Source organism: Carettochelys insculpta, chromosome 2 (genome assembly GCF_033958435.1).
Source record: "Carettochelys insculpta isolate YL-2023 chromosome 2, ASM3395843v1, whole genome shotgun sequence".
NCBI classification, from domain to species: Eukaryota; Metazoa; Chordata; order Testudines; family Carettochelyidae; genus Carettochelys; species Carettochelys insculpta.
This window is the reverse complement of record NC_134138.1, coordinates 158,899,622-158,917,640: the sequence shown is the minus strand read 5'-3', so window position 1 is coordinate 158,917,640 and position 18,019 is coordinate 158,899,622. Positions and strand designations below refer to the sequence as shown.

The following is an 18,019-nucleotide window of genomic DNA, read 5'->3' as shown; positions in this document are numbered from 1 at the left end:
AGGTTGAGAGCTACTCGTACTCTAAGGCAATATTCAAGATGAAGTGACCTATTAACAACCCTATAGCCATAGAACAGAAAGTGGGTTAGTGGATTTGAAACCTGTGCTTTATGGTGAAAAATATAAAACCAACATGGCCCAAATTGTTGTTGCCAGGGAAGTCAGTGAAGTTGCATGAAAGATAAACTAATTTTATAGTATTTAGTGAAGGGCACTGTTGGGGTATTTATCTGGAAATAGGCAGTTGGAGTTATGAAATACCGTTTTTGTGTGGTTTGTTTTTGTTTCAGGTGTATGTGCAAGAGCAGTAAAGGATGATGAATTATTGACAACCATGGTAAGTTACGGTGCTGGCAACATGAATGGCACTGAAAAAGAATATCATGCTACTCCCACTCCATAGAATTTACAAATCCAAATTAAATATACAATAAGGTTCACTCTTATCATCACATACATGACAGCATGGTCACCGTTAGTAAAATAAAAAACATTTGTTGATGATCACTAGATTGTTGTATCCAAGCTGCTGTAATTTTTCTTTTTAGTTATGACAGGAAATAACTCCAGAAGAACAGATAGTACAGACTGGTAACTCTTGGTAAATACTGACTTCCTTCAGCAAGTAAACAGTGACTTTTTTTATAGTAAATACTATCCATTGGTTGATAAACTTCTTATGATCAATAATGACTTAAAAGAGATCATTTGAATAGTTAGTTCCGTGCTCAAAAGCCACATAAAATACTATGTTGGAAGGAGGAATTGGAGTGCGGTAAGAGAGGTGTCTTGGCAAAGAAATGTAATGGATGTAATTCAGACTTATTACAGGACTGAATATGCTCTGCTAGATGAAAGGGCAAGATATAGTAAAATTCCCAATGAACAAAAAGCAACTCTTGGTGCTAACATTTTCAGCAGTTTTTGAACTCTCTCTCAACCTCCAATTTTTGGAGAATGTTTCGAAGAAGGTGGTGGTGAACTTTCTTCAGCAGCATATAGATTTCTCCTCTCCTTTGTTCTAGTCTGGCTTCAGATTCCGTTACAATCTACAGGCTGTATTATCTTCAGCTAATAACTTCTTCTTGGCAGTTGTAAAAGGTCAAAATACCCATACTGATTTCATTAGATCTTAGACAATTGTTTATCGGATATGAAAGACAATGTGGTTTTGAGTGAGAATACTGGGGCAGGAGAGGACTTCAATTTTTTTTTCTTGTGCTTTTCCAGGATAAACCAAAGAGACAATTAAATAATTATTCATTCTTTCCCAGGGTCTCATGGGAATCCACAGAGTTTTATCTTGTCACTCCATCTGTTTATCATCTATTTAGAAGTCACTTAGGGCAGGCCTACACTTAGGGAGAAAGTCGATCTAAGATACTCAACTTCAGCTCTGCGAAATAGTGTAGCTGGAGTTGACATACCTTATGCCAGATTTCTACAGTGTTGCTACAGCGGGAGGTTGACAGGAGCAACTCTCCCGTTGACTTCTCTTACTCTTTGCAGCTCCATGGAGTATTGGGGTTGATGAGTGTGTGAGGAGTGGCCGATTTTAGTGTGTCCCTGCTAGACCCTCCAAATCGACCCAGGGAGATCGAGCTCTGGTTAAGTGTAAACAAGCCCTAAATTAACATTCCCTTTAACTTCATTGGAAGCCAGGATTAGGTCCAAAGGACGGAATGAAATAGATTTATACTTGAGGGCAACTTTCACCATTTAAGAGAGCCAAAGTCAGCAGATTACATACCCTAGGCTTATGATTGCAGTGTTAATGACTATTTGTAATGCTTTTGCTTACTATTCTGTATTGTACATCTCCTAAGAGGTTTATGTCTTGATTAAATTATTTTTGCCTGTTTAAAAATCCCCTTACTCCCCAACTATCGTTTTATTCTGATGATGCATATTGAATGTCTTCCATTCTCTGTATAGCTTCATTTCCTATTTTAAATTAATATAATTAGAGCCAAATAAACTTTTCTAAAAAGAGATTTTCTTTTTCTTTTCAGTTAAGAAGTGGCGCTCCATATACTAGGCTACCTAGTGATAAACTGAAAGCGGTTATTCCTCCTTTCTTACCTCCTTCAAGTTTTGAACTTTGGAATTCTGACAGAACGCGAATGAACAAAGACGGTAAGACTGAACAGATGAGGACAGCCTTGCCACAGCGAGGGATCAAACATGATTTTAACAGCAGTGCAAACTCTGAACTTGTAAGTGAATTAATTGTATAACAAAATATTGTCTGCTGTTACCTCCATGAAATTTTGGTTGATAAGGCACAGTAGTTTGATAGCTGTCCCTCAGATCTATGATCCTCTTGGATTTTTGCAACATGTAGCCACGAGAATATCTTGCAGAATCATGTATTTTCCACGGTATGTTTTTTACAATTTCCATATCTTTAGAATGGGATGTCCTTCTAAACTCAGCTACTTAGGAAGAACATACAGGTTGAACCTCTCTCATCCAGAGCGCGCTCATGTGGCAACATCCATAATCCAGCATAATTTTAGTTAGCCAGACGACCGCTTATCATGGATATGGCCAAGTTTCCTGTGGTCTCATAAAGCTTATTTACAGCCACCAGTCCTGTCTGTCGGTGTTCTGCACTATTATTTAGCTGTAATTTACCCCTGAATGTCTTCTAAGAACGCAGTAAGCAGTGGAAGTATTGGTAATGATGCTAGACAAGACTGGCTTAACCTGGTTGGGCAAATTCTCTCGTTTGGCCCTGGTCAGATCCCTAGGGTGCTGGGTAAGAGAGATTCAACCTGTACTTCCCTAAGCAGAGAAGCACAAGAAGAGAGCACCTGCATGCCACAGTTTTTCCTTGAATGCAATAAGCTCTAACACTAAGATGGATTTCTTACAAACTTCTGAGGAAATTATAGGTTCCAAATGATATGGTTGGTCCCCAAATTAAGCCCATGGGTGTTCCATAGCCGAGACTATTTTGAGTTGTGAGCTAAAGAAGGAAGGTGGGGAAGAAAAAGCAACTAAACTGAAAGAAGCAAATCAGTTGCTTATGAGCATGACGTTTTGGAAAACTAACTGTAAGATGTAAGTTGTGGCTGGTGGAGATCCAGTGAGCCAGGAAAGAGAGGATTTAATTGTATTTCTTAATCAACTAAGGCCTAAGGCTTTCAAGAAAAGTACTGAATAAGTCATAATTCCTAGAGAAAGATCATACATACTTTCAGGTGTATGCCAGCTGGCACTAAGATGCAAAGGCAATAATCGTATTTCACATGAGACTAATTGATGAGCTGTGGATCCTTCATATATTTTAGTTTCCTGGTTAAAATAAGTAGTAAAAGGAATGGATGTATTTCTCCTCAGACTTCAGATCAAATACCCAAGGAAAAAGGAGGGCTTTCTTATTTTCAGAACAATTGCCATGTTGTAGCAAACCTATATGATGGGCAGAAGAGAGAAATCAAAATTTCAGTTTAGTTACATTACATATAAGTTGGTTTAAGCTGACAGCTGGACGTCCACAAGAGGAGAAGTCGGATGGGAAAAGAGGCAGGATTTGGTAGAAAGTGATATATTTATCTTTCTACTGATTCACCTGTGGGCCGGTTATTTAAAAGATGACAGGAGCAGGGATGGATAGTGTGTGGAGAGGGCAAAGCAGAAGGGTGCCATGTGTATGGAGCTGGGGAGACAGTCACTTAAGAGTTAGATGGGCCGAGAATAACCCATCAAACCAGAGGCAGAAGGCACAATCAACAGAACTACTATGAGAGACATACCTGAGAAAAACCATTGGAAAATGGCATTTCAAGGAGTAGAAAGTGGGAGAAATGATATAGAAGGGTTCTATGAAGATGTGGATGGAGTTGAAGGCTTAGATTTGGCCAGAAGATCATTGGAGCCTTAAGTGAGAACACTTGCTGTGGAAAGAAAAAGGCTGAAGTGGGATGAGAGGGCTGAGAGTAGAGTCATAATAGAGGAACTTTTTAGTTGTAGTTGTAGTTTAGTTAGTGTGGCAGGGAGCAGTGGGGGTCAAAAGAATGGTAGTTAGTCTGGTAGTGAGCTCAATGGTGTTTTGGGAAGATGTGGGAGGGACTTTGTATTACATAAATTTTACGTATGATTTTGTGTACAGGGGTCCCTGGTATACATCATGATCATATTCTTGAAAAGGGCAACAGATACAGAAATGGGGGATACCATGGTTTTTTTTCCCCCATAAAAATAATGGCTTGCCTTGTCTGTTCACATCCCCTTACAGCTCCGCCCTGCCTCTACTCACCACCTTCCACTGCTGCCCAACTCTTCCCACCACCTCCTCCCTTTCCCTCCCAGCATCTCCTGCATACAGCTGAACAGGTGGTCCCTGACATGCAGGAGATCCTAGGAGGCAGGGGGAGAAGTTGATCGGGCTGTTGATGAATGGGACAGCCTAGGTGGTGGGGCACTGGCTGTGGGTGGGTGCTAAAGCATCCACAGGTAAGCAACATTGATGCAGCCCAGAACTGTAAGTTGCCAACAATGGATACATGGACAGGGATGTGAATCTGAATATTTCCCTATCGATCAGTGATGTAAACAACTGATTGGGGCAGGCATATATGGAGACACCCTGTACTGATCTTGATACTTTGTGTTGCTTGTATTATACTGATAACATTTTTAGGCAAGAATCAAAGGAAGAGGCCTATTTTAAAGTACTGCTTAATTCCTACTTGAATTCCTACTTTGTCATGTCCAAGCAAATAAGCATGTTCATTTCTGATACCCAATTTGATCCTCAGACAAAGTCACTAACTTTATTGCAAATAAAATTGTATTTAAAGCTTTATTTACCATTTCTTTCTTACTCTTTTAGACATCTGTTACTAAGGGTCCTAGACAAGTCAAACTGCCTAACTTTGCAAGAAGACCTCCTTCTCCCTCAAATTCAAATAACTTCAACCAGTCACCCCATTCTTCTGGTGGATCCAACAACATAGCTGTAATCAGCCGACATGGTGGAGAACTCCATAATAGATCAGGTTTATATTTTTTGTTTCATGGGTAAAAGTCACCAAGACAGATTCAGCAAGGTAATCTAAGTTCATAGGCAAGGTAGAAGTTATGCAAGTGCCGGCAAAACTCTCATTAACTTGGTTTAACAGTAACCATGGACAGTCACAGTAGGGGGCTATGGGCCCTGTCATGCCTTTGGAATCAAAGCTGACCTATATCTGAGCTACCTTTATACACTTTAGTTGGGGTGCATCCACACAGGTGGAATTATAGGTGCTTCCTAAAGGACATGTTTTAACCTAATTTCCTTCTTTTCTTTTATGAATTTTACTTTTTTTTTTGGCTGTATAAAGTTCTGATGTTCTAAATGAAAGAAACAAAAATCAAACTACAAGCATGCATACCATCCTTGTCCAAACAAGACATTCTAGGCATAATATAAGGAGATATGTATATCTTGTAGAGCTGGAAGGGACCTTGAGAGGTCATTGAGTCCAGTCCCCTGCCCTCTTGGCAGGACCAAGCACCATCTGTGATAGATATTTGTTTTAATCTGTTTGCCCCAGACTCCTAAGTGGCCTCCTCAAGGATTGAGCTCATAACCCTGGCCTTACAAGGCCAATGCTAATACCACTGAGCTATCTCTTTCCCCCCCACCTCCAAATTGTAAATCATATTGAAAATCCTTGCGTGCTTTATTCCATTTTTTTGCACGTAGCTTATGGTAGAGAATTTCATAACATTACCACAGAATAGTGGATAATGTAAGATACTGTTTTGAAAAATGTTTATTTGGTAAGTATGGGTTAAGCAGTGGCATCTGGTGAGTGGGGTTCTGTGGGTTCTCCCCCTCCCATCCTCTCCCTGCCCCTGCTCTGCCTCCTATGCTCCTTACTCCTGAAGTGCTGTACTGTTTGAGTACCAGTGAGTGCAGAGGATGTCCCAGCTTGCTCTAGTTCACACTGTGAAAGACCACCCCTCTATCATGGGAAGTGGTGTGGTGCATAAAACAGCAACAAGCAACCTGAGCTAGTGAATGGATTGCAAGAATGACCCTCTTCATCTCAGTGGCCTGCCAGATTATTGTAGCTAAGATGGTTGCCAGGGATAGGGTTGTTTTGCAAAATGCACTTGCATATCTAGAATTTGCAAGGTGAGCTAATGCACCGTAGAAGTGCTCTGATTGGAAGCAGAAGGAGTGCATGGCTCTCGGTCAATGCTATGTGCAGTCAGTACATGACTCACTTTATGTGCATCTGCTTTATATGCCTATCTCTCTGGTAATACCAGTAGGTAAAAATCCACACAGGTGGAACGTGGACTCCTGTGAGTGAACAACAGTAAACAAAATGTCTCATAGACCACACATAGATGTGTTTCACTGGGAACATCTGATTCAGATGAAGTGTGGAGAAAAGAGATGCATCTCAAAATGGTGGCAGAGACACATTGTTAGCTTCAAGTATTTCTTTAAAGCCTCCCGAGGAGCACCGCATCCTGCTCGGGAGGCTTTAAAGAAATACTTGAAGTTAACATTGTGTCTCTGTCACCATCATGACATGCATCTCTTTTCTCCACACTTCATCTGAATCTTTTCAGATGAAAAATTCTTTAGGAGAGAGACAATAGGTACAATTCTGGCTTTAAGCCAGTGATATTCTATGGGCTATAGCAGGTTTTGGGGACCAGTATATTAATAGGTGAACAGCTTCGGGTAGTAATGCTTAATGTTTGTATCGGGCTTCATGCATTCAAAGCAATGGGCAGAGGTTAACAGGTAAAAAAAAGTAGTGAGTAAGTCTTAAATCTTCATTTTACAAATGGGGAAACTGAAACAGAAGGCTGAAGTTAAATGTCTAAGGCCACTTGGTGAATCAGTAGATGTGCCAGGATTATAAATGAGGACTCCCTATACTAATTTCTCAAATCCATACTGCCTTCAAAGTATCTGCTCTTCTCTTTCCGTATCCCCAGCAGCAGAAGGAATTTCTTGTTTGGAGACTGGGGATTTGGTGGATTTTTCTATTCTTGCTGATTTGCCTCTACTTTCTTGCCCAGCCTTTTATCCCTCAGCCAGTCCAGGAAAGACACAAAGCTTTCCTGGGACCCTAACTCTACTCCCCAAAGAAACAGTAGCTCCTACAAGCATCACCAGAACTGCTGTGCAGGTTTTGTCCATGCATTGAGGGTTTTTTTTTTTTTTAAAAGAGGATGTAGGGTGGCAGAGGAGCTGGGTTAGTGGTTAATCTATTTTTAAAAGAATTATATTATTCCATACATTGTTTGCTTGGACCTAACTATTTTAAATCTATTGTTCCCCCTCAGGCGGCAGTGCAGACAGTGTTCTGTCTCAAATTGCAGCTCAGAGGAAAAAAGCAGCAGGTTTACCTGAACAGAAACCTAGCCAGCTGTGTAGCTCGATCCACTCAGCTGCTTCATCCACTCTTCCTGAACTGCAGCAGCACACTCAGATAGCTGACAATGGGCATACAGCAAAGGTATAAGTATATATGAGTTTGTTTTCCTGTTGCTAAAATAGCTAATACTTAAGAAACCAGTTAATGAAACATGCCCCAGACATGAATGCTAGGTAACACAATTACACAACCTATAAGGGGCTAAAATGTGTCAGTGTCTGATGCAATGGTGGAAACATATCAGCTCCCATAAATGAATAGTAACAGAGAGCTAGCTCTTTAGTTTATATTCTATCAAAACAAAAAAGCAGTCCAGTAGCACTTTAACAAAATAATTTATTAGGTGGTAGACTTTAAAGTGCTACTGGACTGTTTTTTTGTTTTGACAGCTCCCATAAATTTTCTTAGTTACAAATCTGTACAAGGGCAGGCACAAATAAAGTGAGAAGTTTTTATTTATTTTCTGCTTGGTTCATTTTAAATAAATGTAAATGCAGCCCAAATGCAAACAGATTTCTTGAAAATAAGCTCTTTCAACCTAATGTGTGCCTGCTTCATGTGCAAAGCCACTTGAATCAGATACCGCTCAGCAACAAAGTCTTTGGAACAAAGCTCTAAAGTTTTCACGATCAGATGTGAATATGCACGAAAGGGGGATAGGAAGCAGCATTTTTGTGGTCATTTAAAAATAAATATATAAATAAAAATGTTGAGGTCCTTTTTCTATGTGTGAGACAGTAACACCAGATGGGCTGTGCATTTCTAGTGAAATGTGCCCTTTCCAAGAATTAAGGCTCCAGTTTGGCAAAATACTTAGGCATATGCTTAACTTCAGTTTTGAAGTCAGTGGGACTTAGGAACATACATGAGTGCTCTCCTGAATTCCAGCCAGAGACACAAAGCTGGTATGATGCACAAGAGAGAATCTAAATGTTTTTATGGGGAAGCAGAATGATGTAACTTTAAGCTTTAGCTTCATAAAGAAATTGATTTGGAAGCACTTAGAAAATGACCTGACAACTGTGTTTGGGGGCCCTGCTGTGACCTCCATCCCCCAAGCACAAATGGCCATTGCCCTATTCCCTGAGCCCAGCCCACCCATGTTGACTTGCCTGGTCTCTGCCCTATGACTTCCTCCACACGACTTGCTGGGGGCCCTGTTCTGTGGTCAGTCCCACCCAACACATGACCAAAGCTCTACTTCATAACCTCCCTCACCAGGGCTCTCCCCTGTGCCCACCTTGGTTCTGCTGTGGGATCCCAACACCTACACAGGGTCCTGTTCTGTGCCCACCCTCGACCCCTACATGCTTTTAAACAGGGCTATGCTCTCTGCCTCCATGCTTGGCTGGGTGTGAGTGTGGCATGAAGGATCACAGGATGAATGTGTATTTCAGGGAATCAGGTGAGTAGCAGAGTCAAAGTGATAGCTTGAAACTCTCTTTTGTGGTAAACTGGTTGTGAGTTAACATTCATCTTTCTAAATATGAAAACTCTTTTATGAAAGAAATTTTGTATGCACTAACGTAAGCATAGTCTTGCTTTGTAAACATGTTCACCCGGTCCCTCCTTCAGTGTAAATTGTTTATTGCTTTGGAGCAGTGCTAAAGTACATTAGCTGAGGATCTGACTTTTGTGTGAAGCCCCTTACACCACTGAAACCACTAAATAATTTCGGCCTTAATAGGGTCAGAATTCCATCCTGAAGGGTGGTGGTTTTTTTTTTCCCCCATCCTGAAATCTTTAAGCAAAATTCCCGTAAGATCAGTGGTTGTTATGACTTAAATGGAAGTCCCTTGTCATAGCAGTCCCAGACATTTTTAGATATTTAAAAAACCCAGATGGAGATTTAAAGCACTGTGCATCTTAATTTGTTACTGAAGCTGCTATAAGTAGGACTATTAGTGATTTTCAAAAGTATCACCAGTACTCAGACTGTGTAGTAGAGGTCAAAAGGTCAAATTTAATCACTCCAGCTTGGAAAAGTTGCTGACCTCTGATCTAGAGCAAGTTTTCTCAACTCCCCCTCTGCTGCCTCCCAAACCGCTTGTTATTTTTTGGTTCTGCAATTGTATAAATGAGAATCTTTTGTGCATTCTCAGCTAAAAAGACCAAAAATGCTGAAATAGGAATAATGGCTGTTAAATTGTCTGGTAACCATATGTCTCAGAGTTCTTAGGGAATTTGTCAGTGAGGATCCCAGTGTGGGTACACATGTGGTTCATGAGCACATCTTCCAAAAAGCAGTGTTTGAAAAGCTGCCACAGCCTTCCCTCAGTTCTCTTGTCAGCAAGCATGGAACCCTGTGAGTGTGAGAGCTACTACCCTGTTCAGAGCTTTATAACCTTCATTTTTCCCTCATATATACTGTATGGAGAGCACTGTTTTCCCATTTGAGCTATACTTGATTTCTCTTGGCCTTAAAAACTTCTAAATTAATCTGATTACCTGATTTCCAGTGGGGTGAGGCATTTTGCAACAACTAGCACCCACCTACTGTACTCTATCTCAAGTCAGACCTGGTTCATCCTATGATGACCTCATCCCCCAGATTAATGGAAACTCTACATGGTTGTGCCTGGAGGAGATACTCAGTCTGATGATTTGTCTCCTGGAGAATTTGTAAATCAAGAAACATTTGTCTTAAGCTATTCCTATTGAAGCAGCCCAGAAGGGTCCTTTTCAATCTGGAGACAGTAACAGCAAAATCAGAACTGAAGAAGCCACGTAGTGCCACCTCAAATGGGCAGCATCTTTCAGGATCCAGTTATGAGTAGAAGACACCCAATAGGGTGCTGAGAACACCGGCACTGGCTCACTGAATGTCAGTGGCCTCTATTCCATCAGCCTTGGCACCAGCAGTCTCAACACTTGGAGCCTTGGCATTGACCCTGGTATCAAGGGATCCAATACCTATTATACCCGACACCTCAGCCTTTTACTACTACGAACCAAGCCAGTATGTTGCACAAAGATTGTCCCAAACATCAGGTGGCGTTTTCCTCCTGGAAGACCCAATAACAAAACTTCTAAAAATATTTTGCCACCCTTAGGGCAGGAGATGCAACCCAGACCACAGGTTTCCATGCAGGAGCGATGGCACTGAAGATGACATCACTACCAAGTGAACAAACCAATCACAGCCTCAAGATTCTTGACACTGAAGGAATCAATGTAACCTCCAGAGGCCTGCTGTGCATCATGATACTGGTGACTTAGGTATCATTGGTCCTGGTCTGCTCTTTCCATAGCACCCACCTTTTGAGGGGGTGTTTTCCTCATCCCCTTTATCAAGCTATTCGTTTTTGCTGGCATCAAATATGACACCCTCTTCTCCATCATCAGGAGGTGACCACAAGAAGGACACCAAAGGCTCAATGTCAAACCAGCTGTGAATGGCAATAGATTGGTCAACTGCAACTGGACCCAGTGTCCAGATGGTATGCCGCCCTGGCCGTTTTGGTCTTACTGAGGACCATTGTCGCATGTGTCCATACATCAGAAAAGTGAAGGCATTCTCACTCACTGATGATATTGTTAATTAGGCCTCCCAGACCAGAGCAAGATGTCAGTCCCTGGGGTCAGTTACAGAGGGACAGCAGGAACCTTAACCAAGGAGTCAGGCAAGCCAGTGACTGGGATGTATGCTGCAGTGACTAATGATTTCAGGATATGCCATGATCTCCTGTCAGTGACCACAGAGACTCTGGGATTGAAATCGCAGTGATATAGTAAAAGGCCCACAAACTCGTTGGTATCTTGAACTCCACTATTGCCCTTCCGACTAACAAAAGTGTACTAAAGCCAGTGAAGGGACTTTGAGAGATTTTTGGCCACATCCAAATGAGTGGAACAGATTATCAAGTACCTCAACAAGGCTTTGAAGTCTTATGTGATCATCCATACTCAGGGTCCCTGTTGGCCATTGCAACATAAGTCCAGATCTAAAAAGACCATCCTGATGGACAAAGACATGAAGTAACTGGACTTCTTCAGACACAAAGCATGCTCCTTCACCACATTACAACTGCCAGGGCTTGTTTGAACAGTATAGCTTTCTCACATGGACAGGAGTGTCTCCCTTCCTATCCAAATTCCCACAGGAGTATAGGAAAAAGCTAAAGGGGATCACAAAACAGCCAGAAGTTCATTAGGGCTAGAGCTCTTCAGCAGCCATGCCAACAAAGCTTGCCATTCGCTCAGGGCTCAAAGGCCTGGCTAAGATCCCTTGAGAGCTGTCCCTCAGTTGCCACCACCAGCTTCAACAAAGGCAGTGAATGCTGACCTACTCTCAAGAGTGACAGCCAAGACTGATAGTGGTAGCATCCCTCAGTCTGTCCCTTAAGGACTCGTTTCTGGCTTTTGACTTACAGGACACACACGTACGTGTATATGTCCATCAAACCCACAGGATGTACCTCAGAGTCACTGCCAGCAGAGTCACTTGATTTTTCAGTAGTGATGAGGTGGTGTTGAAAACTCATTCTACGATCATCTTCCCCCTCTCCTCCCCCAAGGTGCCAACTTTCTATGTTCCCAGGGTTTGCTTGACCACCATTCAGTACCCAATTCAGCCCACGCCACCATCTGCACTCTAGCATGGGAGAACAAAGAGACAGGTGCATGCATGCCTCCAACAGATATTGTTATTCCAATGACTCCGTCTTTGCACACATTAGGTGCATGTACCCCTACCATCAGATTCATGCTACCCATAATGCTTTTAAGGAACCTCCGCTAGTTCAGGTGAGTAACCAGTCTAGAGTCAAAAAAAGTCTGACAGTTTTTCCTGTTTATAAGAATGAAATTTTTGTCTATCTGTCACAGAACCACTAATGGCCCAATCTGAGGGTCACAGCTCCAAACCTGAGATTGACTAGTCTAGGAAGTGTAGTGATTTTTCTGTTGATCAAATCTGCAGGTAGTATCAAACTAGCAGATTTTAGGAAAGCCATGCAGAAAGAAAAGTAATTTGAAGAACAGCCAACAGGACTAAAAGAAAAAATGCACTCATGTCTCCTCCTTTCTCCCAGCACCAGAATTCATGTGTACTCTGTGGTGGTATCCCTGAGGTGGCAGAACTCAGTTCTCCATTTGCTGTATAGATTCCCTTGCACTGAGAGTGTTCTTGAGTGTTTGTCAGTGCCTTATGGCCCCTTAGCATCACTCCAGATAGTGCAGAGGGGCCTGAGGACAGCTGTGACTCTAGGATCCCAGGAGAAAGTCATCTAGACTTCTTGGGCCTATATATAATACAGTAGTGCCTTGATTTACATGAGGGTTGCATTCCCACGCACCCTCGTGCAACTCGAATTTTGCATAAGTTGGGAGGGAGGCTTCTTCCCTGGTGGAATGCACATTCTGCAGTCGGGGAAGCAGCAGGAGCACCTGGAGCTCCTTTTGAAAGGTAAGCCCTGGGGTGGGGGGGGCAATTGGGGAGGGCTAATCCTGGTGGTGGGTTGGGGCCATGGGAGGGTAGCGGGTGGGTTAGGGCTGCAGGGGGTGGAGTGGAGCTGGAGCTGTGCATGGAGGGGTGAGGGGGGTTGAGCTAGAACCAGAGCCACGCACGAGGGTGGTGAGCTGGGCCGCGGGGGGGGTGGTGTTAAACTGGGGCCGGGGAGGTTTGAACTGGGGTGTGTGGGGCTTGAGCCAGAGCTGCGTGGTGGAGTGTGTGAGAACCAGGGCAGGGGAAGTGAGATTTTGAGTAGTTCTTAGTTCTTGTTAATGTGACGTAAGTGCAACTCAGAATCACACATTTCGAGGGTTTATTGTACAAGCTTTAAAGAAGGCAGTAGATGGTAATTTATAAGGTGAAGTGTAAAAGATCTGTTTGGCAGTGTGTGTTCAAAAACATGTATGTTCACATTTATAATCCATGTCGCTTTCCATTTCTGTGCCATCATATATTTAATAAATATGTATGAAATGAATATATACAAAATAATTTGTCAGTTGCCCTTGTGTTATGCAATCATATAATCCTAGGGATGCAAGGAAACCCGTCATACATCCTGGCTTGAATTCTACAAAATTCTGTAAAATTCTGTAGAATACATCTTTAACTTTTAAACTTTTGCTGACATCCTATTGATGGTCTGGTAAAATGAGCGAAAGTGTGTTGTTGAATCAGGGCCTAAATTATGGTTTTAAATCAGTCATGCTTTAATTCAATTTAGTTAGGTGAAAAAGTCGTATTCAGAGTTAGATGATGTCCTTTATGAACAGTTATTGAAGTGAACATTTATATCTTTCTTTGTTTGAGTTGCGGGATTACTTCTTAATTCCAGTCCTGAGTGATTAACAAATACCCTTTCCTGTTGGGGTCAGATTTTCAGCTGGTGTGAAGCTGTGTCATTCAGTTAATGTCAGTGGCACATAAGCACAATTACAGATCTCTCTTAATTGCTTTGGTGAACTGAGGCCTTAATTATAATGATTGTTTGGTAATTTTTGTTAAAAACTTTTCTATGTTTATTGTTAACTGTAGCAGAAACTGGAGATGAGCAAAAGACCTACATCTGGTACCTCATCTACATCTAAAAGCACATCGCCAACTCTCACACCATCCCCATCTCCATCTCCATCCCCCAAGATTCACAGTGCAGAGTCCTCTCTCTCTTCTTCTCACAGGCAAGCCAAGAGCAATGGTGGCTCCAGCAGTGGCACTATTACCGATGAAGGCGAGTAAATCACTGTAGTCAGGAAAACAGAGTTATAATCATGGTGGTTTTGTAGATGAGAGAAAAAATTAGGCTTGTTTCCTTTTTTAGAAATTTTAAAATATTCTCTTCCTAACAGTTCAAGATTGGCAGCTCTGTAACCCTTCAGCTGCTCCAGACCCCCAAAATCTTTGCGTCCTGTTCAGATGGGAGAGTTTCTTCAATATGTGGTGGTCAGATTGGTCACGCAGTAGAGCTGCTCTGCCCCCCATCCTCTGCTATGAACTCTGTATTCTGTACTTTGCACAGTGTAATTGAAGAGTTGCAAATGTCCTTTTGATTACATTCCAAATGGAACCAAAATTAATATGGTTCTTTTTATTCAACAAATTCAATTAAACACTACATTATGTCATGGCAGTTTGGATTGATGATGTCAGCAGGTGTCAACAGTTTTTATTTGCAGGAGTGCATTATTTTTATTTTACTGATTTATTATTTTTAAGAGAGTGAGGGATTTTAAAGAAACATTTAAAATGTTTAGGACTTTCCCAATTTGATGATAACTTTTTAAAGATAAAATTCTGGGCATAAGCTACTCTCCTGAAATAGACCACCCTTTTATGCCATTGAAAATAGAAAATAGTTGATTCTGACATTTCAGGAAATGGGGCTGGTAATAGACAAGTCCTGTTAGAATTTTAGATAACACATCCCTGTTTTATATCATTTATGTTTATGCACTTCATGCATTTTGAGAAGGTCCGGACTGATTCCATCTTCACGTGTTCTGTTTCATGTAACATTGGTGGTTTAGTTCCATTCACTTGAGTGGAGGTACTTCCAGCTTACATTAGTTTAAAAGGCAGCAGACTTTGCCTCACTTACTGTTCTTGTGTGGCAGACTGGCTGTTATATACAGGACTACTAATGGAGTTTTTAGTTCGTGCCATTTTAAAGGGGTGGCTTAGTGGTGTAAGAATTTTGGGTTTCAAATAACCCAGAGAGAAGAGACTTATAGATTCCAAGGTCAGAAGGAACGACCGTGAACACCTAGTCTGACCCTCTGCACATTGTAGACCACAGACCCTCACCTATTCACTCCTGTAATGGACTCCCAGCTGCTTTCAGAAGATGGACTGGCGGGCTAACCACATCCATAAAGGCCTCAGAACCAGCTGAAACTCTTCAAATCTGGCTTTCCAACTGCAGAATCCTGGAACTGTGTCACAATCCTGGACTTAGTGCTTCTGTGCTACAGTTACATATGCTCACAGCAGTTCTGTTCTGAGCTTGAGGATGCAGGCCCTATGGCTACACCACTTGTGCTGTGGCACAGTAAGCTTCCTTGCCTCCATTGGCATAAACAGTCAGAGAGCCTATGGGAGTGCCAGAGCATCAGTGCTGAGGTCATATAGCAGTAGTGGCACAAGCACTTAGAAGCCCCATGGTGAGCAAAAGTAATAAAGTCAAAGGGTTTGTTACTGCGCATGAAAGGACGTTAGGCAACTGATTTGCACATGTTCTTATCGTATAGTTATATTGAGCATAGTGCTTAAAACATTTGTGTATTTCTTCATAGGCAACCAGTTGGGGGACCACCAAAAGCTTGTCCATAGTCTGAGAACCTCAGATATAGAGAATCATGAAAGGAAAAACCATATCAGAGTAAAAGGAATTTGTGAAAACTTGGAGAAAGGTAAGCTTTCTTGTGCAGAATGTCACTGATAGGGGCTTTAAGTCTGAGCACAGTACATGTGTTAGTAGATAGATCCCTCAGAGCCCTCTTACTCCCCAGTGATGTAATTTATACAATTACACATTATTATCAATAAAAAAAAGTCCCGATGAAGAATGTCTAGAGCAGGGGGTGGCCAACCTGTGGCTCTGGAGCCACATGTGGCTCTTCAGAAGTTAATATGTGGCTTCTTTCATAGATGCCAACTCTGGGGCTGGAGCTACAGGCACCAACTTTCCCGTGTGCTAGGGGTGCTTGCTGCTTAATCCCCAGCTCTGTTCCCAGCCCTGCCACTTGTCTACCTCTTATGGTCTAGATCCGTGGTGTCCAACACACTAATCACTAGCCACATGTGGCTGTTTGGCTGGTTGAGTGTGGCTAGTTGGTTTGAACAATAAGTATATTCAGAATAATGTGTCTACTTCTCAATATAAGTAGTCACCATAGTGGTCACTGCTTCAGAGGTAGTGGAACACCACAGAACTAGATGGTGCTTGGTCTTGTCATGAGTGCAGGGGACTGGACTTGATGACATCTTGAAGTTCCTTCCAGTTCTATGATTCTGCAATTCCCCAAGTCCCGCCCCTTCCTGTCCCCACCTCTGAGCCTGCCACATCCTCTCTCCTCCCTCCTTCTCAGGAACCTCCTGCATGCAGTGAAACAGCTGACCCCAGTGGGGAGGAGTCACAGGGAGGGAGAAGGAGGTGCTGATTGACAGGAGGAGGGAGCTGATGGGGGCTGCTGGCATATTACTGTGGCTCTTTGGCAATGTACGTTGGTAAATTCTGGCTCCTTCTCATGCCCAGATTGGCCATCCTTGCCCTAGAGAGCATGATATCGTCTATGAAAACCTCAAAATCTAGATATTTGAGGGTTATCGCCTATTACATTGAGAATGTGCAGTGAAACGAGATCTACTGAAACTGAGGGGGGAAAAAAGGGATACAGCAAACCCTCGAAACATGTGATTTCGAGTTGCGCTTCACTTGCATTAATGTGAATTAAGTGCAACCCAGAATCCTGCTACCCCTAGCCATGGCTCAACCCATCCGGCCCCACGTGGCCGTGTTTCAAACTGTCCCGCAGCCCTGCTCACCACCCACGCATGGCTCCGGCTCACCATGTGGCCACCTGCCCGCCTCCAGCTCAGGCCCGCCTCTGTGCGTGGCTCCAGCTCACCACTCCTGCCCTGGTTCAAATGCCCCGTGCATGGTTCTCATCCAACCTCTCCACCACGGTTCAACCCTCCCCACAGCCTTTTTTCAACCCCCCGTCGGCTTTAACCCAATCCCCCGTGCCACGGTTCAACTGCCTCCCTGTGCACAGCTCCAGCTCAACTCCACCCTCCGTGCCTCCACAGCCCTAACTCACCTCAGGCTTAGCTCCCTTGCCCCCCTCCTGTGGGCCCAACCCACCGCCAGGCTTAACCCTCCCAAACTGCCCCCACCCCCAACCCCAGGACTTACCTTCCAAAAGGAGCTCCAGGTGCTCCTGCTGCAGAACATGTGTTCTGCCAGGGAAAAAAGCCACTCCCTGACTTACACAAAATTCCAGTGACGCTAGGGTGCGTGGGAACACAACCCTTGTGTAAATTGAGGCACTGCTGTATAAGATACAAATTTGGTTTCATAATTAACTTTATTTCCTACTTTCAGCATAAAACCTTTAGATTTTACTGATGACCAGTGTGAGTAATGAATCACAACGCAATCCTTTGCTTTTAAAGGTCTAAGGATGTCTAAACTAAACTTTACACTGGGGATCAACCTAAGATGTAGAACAAACACTTGTAGCCTGGATCAAATGTGTGGGCAGTGTCCTCAGCAGCTTTTAGAAATCTGTCAAGTCAATTAACTTGACATGAACATATCTAATGAAGACAAGTATTAAGACGAGAACTGCTGCCTGAGTACTCCATGACTTTAAAGCACCCCTCACTCAAGGGGGACTTAAAGGAGGAATTAGTCTTGCAAGGTGTATTTTATTTTGCATTTTTGTAAAACTGAGAGGGATTTCAGAGTTACCAAGACCCAAAGAGACCACTGTGGTTATCTGGTCTGATCTACTGTGTAACACAGGCCATAGACCTCCCCCAAAATAATTCATAGAGCATAGAAAAACATTCATCCTAGATTGAAAAATGGTCAGTGATGGTGAATCCACTGTGACCCTCAATAAAATAGTGGTTAATTACAGTCAATATCAAAAATATATACTTTATTTCT

General features: G+C 42.6%; 1 protein-coding gene across 4 annotated transcripts in view; it reads left to right on the top strand.

Annotated features, from left to right (window-relative positions):
• The window catches only part of ANKS6 (ankyrin repeat and sterile alpha motif domain containing 6), a 76,966-nt gene that overhangs the window by 24,966 nt on the left and 33,981 nt on the right, over nt 1-18,019 (top strand). For all 4 annotated transcript variants that reach the window (XR_012644528.1, XR_012644529.1, XM_074987903.1 and 1 more), the window contains 6 exons: nt 291-337; nt 2,013-2,216; nt 4,841-5,006; nt 7,306-7,478; nt 13,885-14,077; nt 15,639-15,755. Coding sequence is in view for 2 of the 4 variants with exons in the window: in XM_074987903.1 (XP_074844004.1) it covers nt 291-337; nt 2,013-2,216; nt 4,841-5,006; nt 7,306-7,478; nt 13,885-14,077; nt 15,639-15,755 (900 nt within the window). In the remaining 2 variants the exon portion in view is untranslated. The remainder of the gene's footprint in view (nt 1-290; nt 338-2,012; nt 2,217-4,840; nt 5,007-7,305; nt 7,479-13,884; nt 14,078-15,638; nt 15,756-18,019) is intronic.